This window comes from Pelodiscus sinensis, chromosome 31 (assembly GCF_052426305.1).
Source record: "Pelodiscus sinensis isolate ZL-2025 chromosome 31, ASM5242630v1, whole genome shotgun sequence".
Lineage (NCBI taxonomy): Eukaryota > Metazoa > Chordata > Testudines > Trionychidae > Pelodiscus > Pelodiscus sinensis.
In genome coordinates, this window is record NC_143082.1 from 13,501,434 (window position 1) to 13,518,879 (window position 17,446).

At 68.0% G+C, this 17,446-nt stretch overlaps 1 protein-coding gene across 1 annotated transcript; it reads right to left on the minus strand.

Annotated features, from left to right (window-relative positions):
• Window positions 1-4,018: 4,018 nt before the first annotated feature.
• On the minus strand, window positions 4,019-16,401 carry STAC3 (SH3 and cysteine rich domain 3). The gene is made up of 12 exons (XM_075901808.2): window positions 16,241-16,401; window positions 14,688-14,754; window positions 13,604-13,859; window positions 13,135-13,232; window positions 12,458-12,533; window positions 12,243-12,340; window positions 11,718-11,784; window positions 11,552-11,601; window positions 10,593-10,684; window positions 10,025-10,076; window positions 9,377-9,514; window positions 4,019-8,971 (listed from the first exon to the last, which is right to left on the minus strand). Exons 2-12 carry the CDS (start codon window positions 14,751-14,753, stop codon window positions 8,873-8,875), a joined length of 1,092 nt encoding a protein of 363 aa, XP_075757923.1. The 5' UTR covers window position 14,754; window positions 16,241-16,401; the 3' UTR covers window positions 4,019-8,872.
• Between the last annotated feature and the right edge of the window lie 1,045 nt (window positions 16,402-17,446).

Sequence of the window (17,446 nt, forward strand, 5' to 3'; positions counted from 1 at the left end):
GGCCTGCCCGGCCCCAGCACCCCCTCCTGGCTTCGCTGGGCAGCAGTGACAGGGGCAGGGACAGAAGCCAGGTTGGGGGGGCGCTGGGGTGGGGGGGGGGCAGGAACCAGGCCACGGGTGAGCTGGGGGGGACAGGAACCAGGCCACGGGTGAGCTGGGATGGGGGGCAGGAACCAGGCCATGGGGGAGCTGGGATGGGGGGTAGGAACCAGGCCATGGGGGAGCTGGGATGGGGGGTAGGAACCAGGCCATGGGGGAGCTGGGGTGGGAGGCAGGAACCAGGCCATGGGGGTGCTGGGGTGGGGGGAAGAGAAGAGCAGTGGTGCTAGGAGAGAGCAGGGAGGGATCAGGCACAGACCCCCCCCCCGCCCCAGAGATGCTCGGGGGAACAGTGCCCCCCACACTCCTCGCTGGCTCAGCCCCAGAGAAGGGTCGGAGATGAAATCGCTCAGACCCTGCTCCCCCCAGAAGCAGCTGCACCATTTGCTCACCCGGATGTGGCTGAATTGCGGGTGCCGGGGGGGGGGGGGCGATTTGGGGGTGACCCGGAGCAGCCAGGCCTCAGCCGTGCCCCATAGCTCCTGGCAGCCGAACTCCGACCCCCCCCCCCTCCGCGGCTGCCTCACTCACTCCTGTAAATGGGGGCGGGGCAATCCAGCGCCCCCCCAGTGGCCCCTCCCCGTGTGACGCCCTCACACCTCGCCAGGTGGCGCCTTCCAAGCACCTGCCACCGACCACCTGCTACCGCTGCAGCGAGGAAGCAGCTGGAGGGGAGATTTACATATGTAAATATTCAAATTAAGATATTTGCATACACACGTTCACAGAACCTTCTTCGGGCCAGTCCGCCCTGGACTGGCCCCAGCAGGGGGCGGGGCCTTGGGGTGCAGGGGCAGGTGGGGGATGTTGCTTGGGGGGCGGTGCAGCAGGTTTGAGGGCTGCTTTTCGCACGTCTTCCGCACACAGCAATGCCCTGGCCCCCATCTGAGCCACGCACCCCACCAAGCAGGGGGGAGCAAGGGGCTGCGAGTGAGGGGCACCCGCAGAGCTGGGGGGCAGGGGCTGCGGGGGGAGGGAATGCGGGGCACCGACAGGCTGGGGGGCAGTGGGGCGGAAATGAGGGGCACCAGCAGGGCTGGGGGGCAGGGCTGGCAGGGGTTGCGGGAGGGGGGGGAAAGGGGCCCCCGCCAGGGACCAGCTGGCACTGACTCGACCTTGACTGTGTTCCCAGCCCCCCACTTGCCGGGGGTCAGGACTGACTGGTTCGCGGCTGCGGACCCCGGCCCCGTGCGGGGCGCATCTGGGGGGGGCGGCGGCGGCGGGGGGGGGGGCAGGACCGGGCACCGTAGGCAGCTGGAGGTCTCCCCCATCCGCCCAACCCGGGGCCCCGTCCGGTCTCCTCCGAGATCCCCCCCCCCCTTTCCTGGCTCCGGGGCAGCCGCAGCCCACGCGGGGTTCAGCGGGGGGGGGGGGGGGGGGCTGCCCCGAAAGGTCGCCCGGGGGCCGACGGTTCCCATAGTTACCGGCGGCCCGGCGGGGGTTTGGAAGGGCCATGCCAGGCGGTCCCCAGCGGGGCCAGCCGCGGGCCCAGCTCTGCAGCGCCGCCTGGTTGCCAGGGGCATCTGTTGCCATGGCGCCCGGGAGCATCTGTTGCCATGGCGCCCAGTGCCCTTCCCCCAGGTGTCTATAGAACAGCGTGTCCATGGCTTGGGCCGGGAGTGCGGGGCTGGGGGGCGGGACGAGCGGCTGGGGGGGGGGGACGCTGCGGTGGGGAGGGCGGCTCCTCGCGGCGGGGCCAGGCCCGGAGCCCGCACGGGAGCAGGCGCGGGACGGCTGGGATCGGTGCGGGGCCCGGCGCTCGCCCGCCCGGGCAGCGGGTCCCTGCATCATTCATGCCGCCGGAGCCTCGCAGGAGCCTTTCAAGTGTCTCTCGCCTCTAATTAGCGGGGCCAGGAGGATTCAAAGGCTGCGGGGAATCAAAGCGGGGCCCGGGCGCGCTCAGGCGCCTTCAAAGGTGGCTGCCGAGCGCCGGGGGAGCAGCCTCAGCCCCCCCCCCCATCGACCCTCCTCGCGGCACGTTAGCCCGGGCCGGGGGGGGAGACACACGGTGCCCCCGGTCACTGTCCGCGTGCTGCTGCCGCGCCAGGGGCTTCCCGCAAAGCAGAACTGAGCTTGGGGTGGGGGGGCAGCCCCCCCTTGTAGGAGGCTTCAGGCCCGGCCCCCCCCAGCGCGATGCCCAGTGCTTAGGGGCGCGGCCCCAAGGCAGTCCCTGCGCCCGGCCCGCTCCCCCCTCGGAGCCCGCGAGGGGGAGGGGCTGGGCCCGGAGCCCCGCGGGGCCCTGGGAGCTGTCAGCAGCTGCCAGCCCCCCCCCCCCCCCCCCGCCTCGGCCGGGCGGCTAATGAGCGAGGCGGCAGCCGAGCCTCGGCCCTGAAATTGCTTCTGGGACCCGGGGCGGCCCAGGCCGCTTCGCTCCATCTTCCACTCGCCCGCTCCAGCTGCCCCCCTCCCCGAGCCGCACGGCGCAGGGGCGGGACGGGGCCCGGGGGACGCCAGGACGCCCCCCTCCTCCGGGCTCCCCGCCCCCTTCACACGGGGGGGGTGTCAATGACCGCCCCCTCCACCCGCCTGGGATCTGCCCCCACTCGCCGGTGCGCCCTTGGCTCGGGGAACCGACCTGTGCAAGGATCGGGCCCGCAGCTCTCGGAGAAGCTTTGGGGGGGCTCTTAGGGACCGGCCTCCCCGCCCGAGAGCGATTCGAGGGACGGTCGGACGGGGGGGGGGACACAAGCCAGGAGCCCTGGCCCCAGGCTCCCCTCGGACCTGGGCGCGGGGGGAAGAGACGCAGCCACCCAGGGAGCCGCTGGGGCCGGGGGCGCACGGCCCGGCCCGGCCCGGCTGCAGGGCGGCTCCCAGCGTCAAGCCCCGCGCGTCCGGCTGGTTCGTGGAGGCGCCGCGGAGCTGGAGTCGCTGGGGCTGGTCCCGAAGCGTTTGGAAACCAGCCTCGGGGGCGGCCGGGCCCTTCGCTTTTCACGCCGGAGGCGGCCCCACCCCGCGCTAACGAGCTGAGGGGGGGGGCGGAAGGGGCCCTTTGTTAAGGGACGATGCAGCTGGGATGGGGCCCGCAGCTAAGGCCACGAGCAGGCAGCTGCAACGACCGTGAGCTGCAGCTGGGGGGGATACTACTTCCCCCCCCCCCCCGGCCAGGCTTGCTGATGCTCCCCCTTGCATCCCCTGCCCGTGGCTCGGTGGAGCTGGGTGGGGCAGGGGCTCGCAGGGGCCAAACTGTCTTCTGCCCATGGTCTGAGTTAGGAGCTGGCCACAGACCTGGCCCCACCTGCCTTCCCACTTCCTCAGCCTGGGAGAGGGAGCCAGGGTGGGGCCGGCAGCCTTACCCAACCCCCCTCCGCTTGGAGCCAGCGCTGGAACCCAGGAGTCCTGCGCCAGGCCCCTAGAATCATAGAATCAGAACTGGAAGAGCCCTCAGAAGGTCAAGTCCAGCCCCCTGCTCTAGGCAGGACCAATCCCAACTAAATCAACCCGGCCAGGGCTTTGTCAAGCCGAGACTTAAACACCTCTAGGTATGGAGACTCCACTACTTCCCTAGGGAACCCATTCCAGTGCTTCCCCACCCTCCTAGTAAAATAGTTTTTCCTAATATCCAACCTGGACCTCTCCCACCACAACTTGAGACCATTGCTCCTTGTTCTGCATCTGTCACTACTGAGAACAGCCCCTCTCCAGCCTCTTTGGAACCTCCCTTCAGGAAGTTGCAGGCTGCTCTCAAATCCCCCCTCACTCTTCTCTTCTGCAGACTAAACAGACCCAAATCCCTCAGCCTCTCCTCATGGTCATTTGCTCCAGCCCCCTAATCATTTTGGTTGCCCTCCGCTGGACCCTCTCCAATGCGTCCACATCCTTTTTGTAGTGGGGGGCCCAGAACTGGACACAATACTCCAGATGCGGCCTCACCAAAGCCGCGTAAAGGGGAATAATGACATCCCTGGATCTGCTGGCAATGCTCCTCTTAATGCAACCTAATATGCCATTAGCCTTCCTGGCTACAAGGGCGCCCTGTTGACTCATCTCCAGCTTCTCATCCACTGGAACCCCCAGGTCCTTCTCTGCAGAACTACTACTTAACTGGTTGGTCCCCAGCCTGTCACAATACTTGGGATTCTTCCGTCCCAAGGGCAGGACTCTGCACTTGTCCTTGTTGAACCTCATCAGATTTCTTGTGGCCCAATCCTCCAATTTGTCTAAGTCACTCTGTACCCTATCCCTGCCCTCCAGCGTATCTACCTCTCCCTCCAGCTTAGTGTCATCCGCAAACTTGCTGAGGGTGCAATCCATCCCCTCGTCCAGGTCATTAATGAAGATGTTGAACAAAACAGGTCCTAGAACCGACCCTTGGGGCACTCCGCTAGAAACCGACCACCATGCTGACATCGAGCCGTTGATCACTTGACATCCAGCCCTGTTCTCACCCCACTTGCTCTGCTCCAATAGGAGGGCCCTGACCCCCCCCCTTACCCTAGCCCAGCCGTTCCCAGATGGGGACCCATTTTGACAATTCAGGAAGACTTGGTGACCCAGGGCAGTTCAAAGACAGGGGGGCAGGGGGCAGAGCCACCGAGGGGGAGACTTGGTGACCCTTTTGAAATGTAATGGCGACCCATATTTGGATCCAGACCCATAGGTTGGGAAACCCTGCCCTAGACCCTGCAGGGGCCACCCCTCCCCCACAAGGGCCCCCACACTGAGCAAGGGGGCAGGGCAAAGCTGCAGACTGGCCCTGGTGGCCACCCCCTGGGGAGGAGGGAGACCTGGGAGCCGCCTCCTGCCCGTGCTGGTGGAGGAAACACCCGGGGGGCTGCAATTCACCAGCTGGGGCCGGCCAGATGGCAGGACAAAGGCAGCTCATTGAATTACTTGAGGAGCCAGGCGAGCACTGGGGCGGGTGTGGGGGGGGTGTTACTTCTAGAGGGCTGGCTTCACGGAATGGGGTGCGGGGCCTGTCCCCTCTACGGGGCAGCAGCTCCCACCCCGCCTCAAGGAAGGGGCTGGCTGGGGTGGGTGGGAAGGGACCTGGGAGCTTTTCGCTCTAGGGCACAGACCGAAAGTGACCCTCACTGAGCACTGCCGTGACGTGAGTTTCATAGACTCACAGAATCCTAGAACTCGCAGGGACCCTGAGAGTCGAGTCCCGTCCCCCGCCCTCATGGCAGGACCAAGCCGCCTCCAGACCAGTGTTTCTCAACTTTTTTTTTAATAAAGTACCCCTTTTTGAAAACAAAATGGTGAGTACCCCCACTCCCTACAGGTTTCAGACACACAATTTCTTTCTACCATTGCAACACGTTAGTTTAAACCACTTAATCGTAGCTGGGTGGACGATGAAATGTTTGGGTGTAAAAAGTAAATAAACAAAAATTCAGTTTTCTCCAAATTTCGCTTGTGTTGACGTATCCTCCCCCCCCCCCCCCCGGGACTGCTCTTGAGTACCCCTCAGGGTACCTGTACCACTGCTTGAGAAACACTGCTCTATCCAACCTGCTCTTAAATAGCTCCAGGGATGGAGAGTCCACAACCTCCCCAGGCAATTTATTCCAGTGTGTAACCACCCTGACAGCTAGGAAGTTTTTTCTAATGTCCAACCTAAACCTCCCTTGCTGCAGTTTAAGCCCATTGCTTCTTGTCCTGTCCTCTGAGGCCAAAGAGAACAATTTTTCTCCCTCCTCCTTGTAACACCCTTTTAGATACTTGAAAACCGCTCTCATGTCCCCTCTCGGTCTTCTCTTTTCTAAACGAAACAAGCCCAGTTCTTTCAGCCTTCCCTCGCAGCTCCTGGTCTCTAGACCTTTCATCATTTGTGTTGCTCTTCTCTGGCCCTCTCCAGTTTCTTTCTTGAAAGGTGGTGCCCAGACCCGGACACAACACTCCAACCAAGGCCTAATCTGCTCAGCCTAGAGCGACAGGACGACTTCTCGTGTCCTGCTCACCCCACACCCGTTAATGCCTCCCACCACGGCATTTGCTTTTTCTTTTGCAACAGCGTCCCACTGTTGACTCATCTTTAGCTCGTGGTCCACTCTGACCCTGAGATCCCTTTCTGCCGGGCTCCTTCCTCGACCGTCGCTTCCCCTTCTGTGGGAGACACGGATTGTTCCTTGCTCAGCGGAGCACTTTGCATTTGTCCTTGGTGAACTTCATCCTATTGCCCCTCCCACCATTTCTCCAGCGTCCAGATCAGTTTGAACGATGGCCCGTCCTCCACGCGCTCCTCACCCCTCCCAGCTGGGGATCATCTGCAAACTTAATAAGCATCCTCCCTATGCTGAGACTTCATTGGGTCTCAGCCCAGCTCCTGCTCCCCCCTCCCCACCCGGGGCCCCAGCAACATCCCTCCCCTGTTCTCTGGTGCCAGGGAGGGTGGCGGCCTGGGGCAGGCTCTAGGGAAGGGGGCTGTTGCCCTCTCTCCGTTGGCCAGTCTCTGCTGCCCGAGGCACCGGATTGGCCAAGCCATTTGGGACAGGAAGTGGGGGGCTGCCCTTGAGACAGCTGTGGATGGGGGTTGGTTGGACTTCTCCAAACTTGGGGGGCGGGGAGGGGTGCCCCCTGCAAGCTCCACCCCTTGCAGCCATGCACCCCTCCCCACACTGCCCTCCCCCCCAACCCCCTTTCCTTGCCCAGCCCTGAACCAGGCGGGCAGGTTGCAGCCAGGAAAGAGCAATGGGCAGGGCCCTGGCGCCCTCTAGTGGCCCAAAGTGAGACTGATCTTGCCCCAAGTTCCTGCACCCCCCAGGATCAGCCCTCAGCCCCCTGCATCACCCCATGGCCTCGGGGGGGGGGGGGAGAGATCAGTGAGTCCCGCGAGTTGGCCCTGATGCACTCTGCCCCAAATGCAGGGGCCTGGGCTGCCCCAACCCCACGGGCTCTGCTCCATGCCCCCCGCCAGCCCCAGGAAGCCCGTTTGCGCTAACCCCCCCCCCGCCGCCAAGGCCGGAATTTTCCTATGACCCAGCACACGCGAGGCCTGGGGCGGCACCTGGCTCCTTGCGCCCATACACAGCGCCCTCCGGGCTGGGCGCCAGCTCCGGGCTCTGGCCACCTGGCTCAGAGGTCCAGTGCCAGAGGGAAGAGCCTGTGGGCCCGGCCAGGACCCCCAGCTCCAAATCCACCTCGGTCACCAGCCGGCTCATTTCCCCCCGTTCACAGTGGGGCCCCTGGGAAGCTGGAGCGGGTCCCCCCATCAACAGTGGGGCCCCCTGTGGGGCTGGAGCGGGCCCCCCCATCAACAGTGGGGCCCCCTGTGGGGCTGGAGCGGGTCCCCCCATCAACAGTGGGGCCCCCTGTGGGGCTGGAGCGGGTCCCCCCATCAACAGTGGGGCCCCCTGTGGGGCTGGAGCGGGTCCCCCCATCAACAGTGGGCCCCCTGTGGGGCTGGAGCGGGTCCCCCATGGGGCTGGAGTGGCTCCTGCCCGTGGCAGGCGGGGAGCTGTTCCAGTCCCACTGGGTAGGGTGATGTGCACCAGTTAACAGGTTAACCATTGGCCTCCCTTGTGGAGACCCCTCCCGGGGCAGCTGGGAACAGGAGTGGAGGTCTAGCCCCGTGTCAGCTCCAAGCCAGCCGCCTCCCCGGCCCAACGCCCGGCCCCCCAGCGGCGGGGGCCGACCTCGCACTCCTGCAAGGGGCAGCCGGGCAGAGCGCTGGAGAGGAGTGCGCCACGGAGAAATGCCAATCCCTATGCCAGGAGTGCCCCCTGCTGGCTGCACAGCCGCACAGCCCCGCCCCCCATCTCTGCACCCCGGGCGGTGCATGCAAACCCCGGAGCTGCCAGACCACTTCCCTGCCCCCCCCGCCCCCCACCCCAGAGGAGGAACCGGGAGGGGGAACACAGGTATATTGACAACATGCAGCAAGACTGCACACACCCAGCAACAGCCCCCCCCGCCACACCCCAGCCCCTGAGGAAGGGAGACCCCTCCTGGGCCACCACACACAGACGCCTGCCCCAGCCCAGCAGGGAGCCAGGCGGGACAGGCCGTGTCTGAAGGCAGCAAGGGGTCATGGCAAAGGAAACCGGACAGGAGAGAAATGTCATGGGGTGGGTGTAGGCCCTGGCCCCTTCCCCCACCCTCCTGGGAGAGCAAACAAGGGAGCTGCGGCGCACCCCAGGCTGCCACGGAGTTGGGGGACAGATCCACGCGCAAGGCTGCAGCACTGCCGGGGTCATGGCCATGTCTGCCTCTCCCTGCGCATCGCGGGCCGTGGTGGCCGGCGGCCGTGCCCCTCGTGTGCGTCCCGAGCCAAAGTGGCTGGCGGTCGTGCCCCCCGTGCACGTCCTGGGCCAAGGCGGCCGGCGGTCGTGCCCCTCGTGCGAGTCCTGAGCCAAGGCGGCCGGCGGTCGTGCCCCTCGTGCGAGTCCTGAGCCAAGGCGGTCGGCAGTCGTGCCCCTCGTGCGAGTCCTGAGCCAAGGCGGTCGGCAGTCGTGCCCCTCGTGCGAGTCCTGAGCCAAGGCGGTCGGCAGTCGTGCCCCTCGTGCGAGTCCTGAGCCAAGGTGGCTGGCAGCCGGTGGCTGTGCCCCATATGAGTCCTGGGTCAAGGGGGATGGCGGTCGTGCCCCTCGTGTGCGTCCCAGGCCAAGGCGGCCAACAGTCATGCCCGTCGTGTGAGTCCCGAGCCCAGGTGCTGGGAGGTGGGGGTGGGGCAGCCGACCCAGTCTTTGCTGAAGATCTGCTCCCTGCAGTGAGGACGGTGCCCGGGGAATTCCTCCCCGGAAGGGGGCTCCAGCGGCTGCTGTCCCTGGGGGCTCTCTAAGGACGAGCCTGCGGGGCCGGCTCTGGGCACAACCTGCCGGCGGCCCGGCCCGGCTCAGATCTCCTGCAGGAAGTCCGTGGGGAAGAGCCCCACCTTGCGGCCGGTGTAGACTTTGACGTAGCCGTTCACCTCCTCTCCCTTCTGCACCACGATCTGCAGGGCAGGGGGGCGCCCGGGGGCAGGTGAGACGCTGGTGGGGACCCCAGGGGGGCGCCCGGGGGCAGGTGAGACGCTGGTGGGGACCCCAGGGGGGCGCCCGGGGCGGGAGAGAGGCAGGGAGCACGCGGGCGGGAAGGGAGAGCTGGGCACCCCCATCTGGGGAGAAGGAACGGGGCAGAGATGCAGTGAGGGTGAGCTGGAGGGAACGAGATGATTGGGGTGCAGGGGCAGACCCTGGCAGTGTGGGGAAGGGGGGCAGAGCCAGGCCCTGCCTGGGGGGGGTCCATGCTGCGCTTGGCAGGCCGAGTGGCTGCGTCAGACTCTTGGGGTGATGGGGGAGGTGGCGGGGGAGGGTAGCGGGGGCCGTGGGGGAGGGGGATAAGCTCGCGCCCTGCTCACCTGATCCTTCTTCAGCGTGATCTGCCCGATCTCCTTGTTGCCCACAAAGGACCGAGTGACCTTGTGCACCCGCTCGCCCGCCCGCACCCGGATGATGTAGTTGGGGGGGAAGAAGCCAATTTTCTCGCCGATCCTCCCCTGCAAAGAGTTAACGGGGGGGGGGGGGGTCATGGAGCGCAGCCCCCCCCCACGCTTGGGCTGAAACAGTTGAGACCCACAGCCTCCAGGGAGAGGTGTGGACATTGGCAAAGCTGTTTGCATAGGGGAGCATGGGGCTGGGCTGGCAGGGGCTGTGGGGCGGGAGTGAGGGGCACCGGCAGGGTTGGGGGGCAGGGGCTGTGGGGTAGGACTAAGGGGGCACTGGCAGGTCTGTGGGGTAGGACTAAGGGGGCACTGGCAGGGCTGGGCTGTGAGCAAGGGGCACCGGCGGGGTGGGGGGCAGGGCTGGCAGCTGCAGGCTAGGATTGGGGGGTAGCTCACACATCACCCACGTCCCCTCCCCTGCAGGCTGCCCCTCACCCTTGTGACAGCTGAAGACAAATCACCAGCTTTAAGCTTCCCCCCCCCCCCAAACTCCCAGGGTCTGGGCTCCACTGGGGCTGCCAAGATCCCAGAGCCCCCCCCCCCCCAGGGAGAACCCCCCCTTACCCGCCACCACTCCTCGTTGGAGTCATCCACCACCGCGATCTTCTCCCCGGGCCTGCAAGGCAAAGGCCCAGCTAAGAGCTCCGGGGTGCCCGGCCCCCGCGGGTAACGCCACGTCCTGCCTCCCAGATCCCCAAACCGCTGGCCGCTGCCTTTGCTCCCCTGTGGCCTTGTGGGACCCCGTCCATGCTGGGACCGATCCCCCGCTGGGCCCGGCTCCCCGTGTCCCAGGAGCAAAGGCCCCCTATGAACCTGGGGGACTCCCCTTGCGCCTGAGAGCTCCAGGCAGGAGGTGCCTCGGGAGCACCCGGCCCCAGGGGCCCCGATCCCAGCCAGGGCAGGGTCTCTGCCCTCCGCAGAGGCTCTCCAGGCTCCGGACTCCTGTGTCTGGAAGCCGGCTCGGCCGAGCGGGGCAGCTCGGGGCAGGGAGGCCGACCCCGCGGCTGACACGCGCGGAAAGACCAAGGACAACGTCGCCCCCGGGCCCCACCCACGGCCCGGCCAGCCCCACCCACGGCCCGGCCAGCCCCCAGCCCCACCCACGGCCCGGCCAGCCCCCAGCCCCACTCACTGGAAATCCAGGTCGTCCTTCTCCAGGGCTTTGAAGCGATAAAGGGCCACGAAGTAATGGGTCTGCAGGAACCCCGGCTGCGGCTTCTTGGTCTGGGGGTGGGGGAGCAGGGATCAGAGCCAGGCCAGTGGGGGGCAGGGGCCACAGGCACCCTCTGCCTGCCAGGCCCTGCCCCGGCCGCCCCCCACCCCACAGTTCTGCTGCAGCCCGGCACCGCTCATGGGGGTGGGAGGGAGGGGACCATGTCTTTAGGGAGCACTGGGAGCAGGGGAGAGGGGCACAGGGAGGGGTGCAGGGGGAAGAGGGTGCGGGGGGGGGTGGGGGGGTGGGGTGTAGGGAGAGAGGGGCACAGGGAGGGGTGCGGGGGGTGGGGTGTAGGGGGAGAGGGGCACAGGGAGGGGTGCAGGGGGAAGAGGGTGCAGGGGGAGAGGGGCACAGGGAGGGGTGCAGGGGTGCAGGGGGAGAGGGGCACAGGGAGGGGTGCGGGGGGGTGGGGTGGGGTGAGGGAGAGGGGTGCAGGGGGGGGGAGAGAGGCACAGGGAGGGGTGCAGGGGGGGGGAAGAGGGGTGCGGGGGGTGGGGGGGGTGTAGGGGGAGAGAGGCACAGGGAGGGGTGCGGGGGGGTGGGGTGTAGGGGGAGAGGGGCACAGGGAGGGGTGCAGGGGGAAGAGGGGTGCGGGGGGGTGGGGTGCAGGGGGAGAGGGGCACAGGGAGGGGTGCAGGGGGAAGAGGGGTGCGGGGGGGTGGGGTGTAGGGGAGGGGGCAGGGAGGGGCACAGGGAGGGGTGCAGGGGGAAGAGGGGCGCGGGGGGGGGGTGGGGTGGGGTGCAGGGGGAGAGGGGGAGGGGCGGGGGGGGTGGGGTGCAGGGGGAGAGGGGCACAGGGAGGGGTGCAGGGGGAGAGGGGTGCGGGGGGGTGGGGTGCAGGGGGAGAGGGGCACAGGGAGGGGTGCAGGGGTTACCTTGTCATCAGGGGCACTTTTCTCTGCCTTCTTGTCCCCTTCAGGGTTGCCTGGAAGCAGGGGGAACAGGGGGTCAGTTTCATTTGCCAAGCTAGCAGACCCCCCCCCCAAACACCCAGGCTGCAGCCCCCCAACTCCAGCCGACTGCGGCTCCCCAGGTTCCCACCTGCCTCAGCTTTGCTGCCTTCCTGCTTCCCCGAGTCCGGCTCCTCCTCCATCATGGCAGCCAAGGGCTGGAAAAGAGAAGGGGGGGTCGGGTTAGATGGGGACATGTGTTGGGGGGGCAGCAGCCAGACCCCAGGGCACCGAGGGCAGCAGGGAATGGGAGCACAGGGGCTGGGCAGGGCTGTAGGGGATTGTGGGGGGCAGCGAACAGGGTAGAGCCCCAAGAGGCCTGGGGGGCAGGGAACGGGGGCGCGGGGGCCAGGCAGGGGGCTGGGGGGCCAGGCTGCCTGTGGCCGGGAGCAGTGGCTGCTGTAGGGTTTGGGGCACAGACCCCTCCCCTCCCTGTCCAGTCCATGACACCTCGCGCCAGGCGGCACAGGGAGATGCTGGCCCCTCACCAGAGCCCCCCCCCCCCCCCCGCCAGGGCAGCCTGGCCCCACCCCCCATCCACCCCAGGCTTTCCAGCCCCCCCAGTTCTCCCCCAGCGTTGGAGCAGCACCCCCCCCCCCCCCAGAGCCCGGCTCACGTTCTTCTTCTCGTCCTGCCCTTTCTTCCGCTCCTTGTTGGCCATGACCACGCCGGTGCGGAGGGTCTCGAACACGGGGTCGCTCCGATTGGCGGCCGCTGAGCCGGAGACACCACACGGGGGCAGTGAGTCGGGGGGGGGGGGGGCTGTTCCCCAGAGGGCACGGGGGAGGGGCGGGGAGCCCGGGGCGGGGGGGGGCGGGGGCGGGTACTTACAGAGCAGCTCCTTGACGCAGGCGTATTGCTGGTCGCTGTAGAGGGGGGAGCTGTACGCCCGGCGGAACCCGGGGGGCTGGGCCCGGGGGAGAGAAAGGGGGAGAGTTACCGCTGCAGGATGGACAGACGCCCGCGCCACCAGGACTTCTGTGCTCTCCCCCCCCCCCGCTCTGGGAAGGGAGTGGGGCCTAGTGGTCAGAGCAGGGCCAGGGCCCAGGACTCCTGTGCTCTCCCCCTGCTCTGGGAAGGGAGTGGGGTCTAGTGGTCAGAGCAGGGCCGGGGGCCAGGACTACTGTGCTCTCCCCCTGCTCTGGGAAGGGAGTGGGGCCTAGTGGTCAGAGCAGGGCCAGGGCCCAGGACTCCTGTGCTCTCCCCCTGCTCTGGGAAGGGAGTGGGGCCTAGTGGTCAGAGCAGGGCCGGGGGCCAGGACTCCTGTGCTCTCCCCCTGCTCTGGGAAGGGAGTGGGGCCTAGTGGTCAGAGCAGGGCCAGGGCCCAGGACTCCTGTGTTCTCCCCCGGCTCTGGGAAGGGAGTGGGGCCTAGTGGTCAGAGCAGGGCCAGGGGCCAGGATGCCTGCGTTCTACCCCAGCTCTGTCTTCTAACCCTGTGGGACTTTGGTGAGTCGCTGCCCTGCCCCGTGCCTCAGTTTCCCCACCCGAGGGGGCCGGGCTGACTCACGATCTTTCCGAAGCAGCGCTGCATCTCCACGTAGGACTGGCAGTGCTGGTGGATGTTGGTTTTGCAGTTCTTGCACCGCAGGCCGAATTTGTTGTTGACTGGGGGGGAGGGGAGGAAGAATCGATGAAACGTCCCAGCCCTGGAACCTGCTCGGCTAGAGACCCCCCCATCCAGGGGTCACAGCTCAGGGGTGCGGGTGGGGCCTGGATGGGGACCGGGTTCAGGGCTGGTACGGGGCCTTTGGAGCAGCAAAGGCGGGGCGGTACCCCCCGTGACAGAGCCCCTGGGAGCCGATGTCTCCTGAGGAGGGGGCCTCTGCTGGGCCCCTTCAGCCCCCGAGCCAGGCAGCAGGGGCCCGTCACTGCCCCCCGGACTGGCAAAGGTGCCGGGGGGGCCAAGTCCCGGCCTGGGCCCGACCCTGCTCCTGGGCCGTCCCACACCTCAGCCACGCTGCCCCCCCCCCACTCACGGACGATCATGCGGGCGCAGACGTCGCAGAACTTGGGCTTTTTGAAGTAATGATCCTTGAACTTGTGGGGCTTGTCGTTGACGGGCTTCTGGGGCTCCGGGGGCGGCTCCGGCTCCTCCTCCTCCTCCTCCTCTTCCTCCTCGTAGATGTAGTAGATGGGCCCCCCCGTGGGGCTGACCAGCTCCCCGTTGGGCTGCGGCTCGGGCGCCGGCTCCTCCTTGGGCTTCCGCTGCAGCAGCCGCTTCAGCGCCCCGAGCTGGGGGGAGACACCGGGCACCTGGGAGACACCCACAGCCCTCCCCGGGGGAAACCGAGGCACGGGCAGGGACGGGGGCTTGCCCCAGGGTTCCGTGGGGAGTCAGAAGCAGCCACTGGGCAAAGAGCCCAGGAGTCCACCCCCCAGGGCACCGGGCCGGGCGTTCGCCCTGCAGGCTGGCACTGCCGGGGTGGGGAGGCCACTGCCCCGGGAGGGTGGTAGGAACCCAGACGGGGCCCTGGCCCCTCTGGTCTCCGCACTCCCAGGCCTCTGGGGGGGGGGCTAGAGCTGCCTTGGCTGCCCACGTCTGCACCCCCAGCTGGCTCCACCCCCTCGCTAAGTTCTCAGTGCCGGGGCAGAGCCCTGCAGGGGGTGGGCGCGGCGGCGCGGCAGGGGGCACGGAGCAGTGGGGCTCCCAAGCCCAGGAGCATGATGAGCCGGTCCCCACCCTACCCCTCCTCCAGCAAAGGGCAGGGGCCAGCGGCCCCCCAGGGAATTGGCGCTGCCCGGCCTGGGGGAGGGCTCAGCCCTTCACCCCCGTGGGGCCCTGCTCCAGCAGGGAGTGAACCCCGACACCCCCAACTCATCGGATCGAAGGCCCCGGCGCTGGCCTGGGGCTGGGAACGTGGGGTGCGCTGGGACTCAGCCTGGCTGCCCCACCAGCCACCCCCGGCCCAGCCAGCACCCCTCAGTCCGGGGCGCGGGGAGCCCAGACTGAATCTCAAACCGTTGGGGGGGTCTCAGCCACTGGGAGCCACATCCCCCCATCCGGCAGCCCCCGCAGGGGGACAGGGCAGGCTCTGGGGCCGATCCTGTGGGCGCACTTACCCCGCTCCCTGGCTTCCCTCCCGGCGCGGGTGAGGCCGGCGGCGCCAGCGCCTCCTTCTCCGTCATGCTGCAAGGGGGAGCAGAGGGGTCACGGGGGCTCCCCAGCCACCCCCACTAACCGGCAGCCAAGTGACGATGCCGCAGGATGAGCGAGCACCGCGCCCCCTGCCCCACGGCAGCGCCAGCTGGGCCCTGCTCAGGGATCCACGGGCACAGGAGTCCTGGGGCCTGCCCATGGTGCCAGGCTTGTGCGATGAGCAACCTGCCCGGGGACTGGCAAGGGCCGGGCACCCCCAAGAGGAGACAGCACCAGGCCCCCAACCTCCTGGTCGCCCCCTTTCTGCTGTGCCTGGTGGCACCTCGCCCACAGCCCCCCGCACGCCCGGCCCAGGAACACTGGCGTAAGTCCTGGCGTCCAACGAGCCCCTCACCCCCCAGCTCGCAGGGGTGTGTTACCCCTGCTGTGTGTGTCAGACGCGGGAGGGGGTCTGTGTGCGTGTGGGCCAGTCCCAGGAGGGCGTGTGTGTGTGGGGGAGAGGGGGGGCAGTTGCAAGAGGGTGTGTGCACAGGGGGGCCAGTCACAGGAGGGCGTGTGTGTGTGGGGAGGGTTGCAGGAGGGTGTGTGCGCGGAGGGGCCAGTTGCAGGAGGTTGTGTGTGTGTGTGTGTGTGTGTGTGTGTGTGTGTGTGTGTGGAGGGGGGAGTCACAGGAGGGTGTGTGCGCGGGGGGGGGTTGCAGGAGGGTGTGTGCACGGGAGGGCCAGTTGCAGGAGGGTGTGTGTGTGTGTGTGTGTGTGGAGGGGGGAGTCACAGGAGGGTGTGTGCGCGGGGGGGCCAGTCACAGGAGGGTGTGTGTGTATGTGTGTGTGTGTGTGTGTGGGAGGGGGGTCGCAGGAGGGTGTGTGCGCGGGAGGGCCAGTTGCAGGAGGGTGTGTGTGTGTGTGTGTGTGTGTGTGTGTGTGTGTGTGGGGGAGGGGGGTCGCAGGAGGGTGTGTGCGCGGGAGGGCCAGTTGCAGGAGGGTGTGTGTGTGTGTGTGTGTGTGGGGGGGGGGGGGGGGGGGGAGGGGGGGTCGCAGGAGGGTGTGTGCACGGGGGGGCCAGTCTCAGGAGGGGGTGTGTGTGTGTGTGTGGAGGGGGGGTCGCAGGAGGGTGTGTGCGCGGGGGGGCCAGTCGCAGGAGGGGGGTGTGTGTGTGTGGGGGGGGTTGCAGGAGGGTGTGTGCGCGGGGGGGCCAGTCGCAGGAGGGTGTGTGTGTGTGTGTGTGTGTGTGTGTGTGTGTGTGTGTGTGGAGGGGGGTGTGTGTGTGTGTGGCAGCAAGGGCAGGCCACTAGTAATAGCAAAGGCGGGGAGAGGGGGAGCCTTTGGGCATCCTGGCTGCTGGCCAGCCCCCTTGCCCCAATGCGGAAGGGAAGGGGGCATCTGAGACAGGTGGGCAGCAGTGGACAGAGGAGAAACCCAGCAAGAGGTGTGTGGGTGCACATGCGTGTGGCGAGTGCGGGTGGGTGCACACGCGTGTGGCGAGTGCGGGTGGGTGCACACGCGTGTGTAAGACTCACCTCTGAGCTTCGGGCTCCCTCCCGCTGGATAAATCCTCCCCGAAAGCCGCTCAGTGCCCCACAGAGACGGGCCCCGGCTCAGAGCCCCTCGGCCGAGCCAGCGCCGGGCTGCACGGGGCGCGCGGCTGGAGACGGACTGACAGGGCGAGAGGGGAGCGAACAGCTGAGCCCCATCGGGGAGGCTGACGCTGAGAAATCGGAGCCTGCACACGAGCCGGCCTGGCCGGCAGGAGCCGCTGGCTGCTTGCCCGGTGGGGCCGGTGGACGCGGCCTAAGGCAGCCAGCCCAGCCCCAGGTGGGACGGGGGGGGTTGGTTCCCACGGCCCGGTCACCGGGGACAGGGTGAGCCTGCGGCCTTTGGCTCCCTGCAGACACGGGGCTCTGGCAGGCTGGGGGGAGCCCCTCGGCGCTCGCCCCCCCCCCCACGCAGGGCCTGAGCCGCCTTGGGGCTGCTCTCGCTTGCACTCAGCCCCTGGGGCTGCAGACGATACCCACAATGCAGTGCGTGCGGGGCAGGCCGGAGCCCCTCCCTGTGCAGGCTCTGATGGGGGGCGGCTCTCAGGGGCCTCGAGCTGCCACCAGCCCTTGTCCCTGGGGGCTCTCACCCCGTCCCTGCTGCCGCCGGGTGCCCCTGCCTGTGGCGAACGCCGGGTGCTCAGGGACCAGGGCCGCTGCCGGGTGGCAGGCTCCAGGCCCCACTCCGCCGCCGGGCGCCGGAGCCCTTGGGGAGCAGGACACGTGTCTCCAAACACGCCCAGGGCCGTTCCCAAGGGGCTCGGCGGCTCCTCGCCTCTGTGCCGGCCGACAGGGAGCCAGGGGCTGAACGCCCAGGGCACGGCTCTAGGACAGGCTGCGCTCCACGGTCACTGGGTCCCGCCTGGGCTACGTCACATCACAGCAGGGAGCTAGGGAGGTAGCAAAGGGGGAGGAAGGGGGGGGACTTCAAAGGGGCGGCGCCGCACGGAGCCTGGGATCAGCTGCTCCGTGTGGCGCTGCCCCTTCGAAACGCCGCCGTGGCGTACAAAGGGGCGGCGCCGCACGGAGCCCGGGATCAGCTGCTCCGTGTGGCGCTGCCCCTTCGAAACGCCGCTGTGGCATACAAAGGGGCGGCGCCGCACGGAGCCCGGGATCAGCTGCTCCGTGTGGCGCTGCCCCTTCGAAACGCCGCTGTGGCATACAAAGGGGCGGCACCGCACGGAGCCCGGG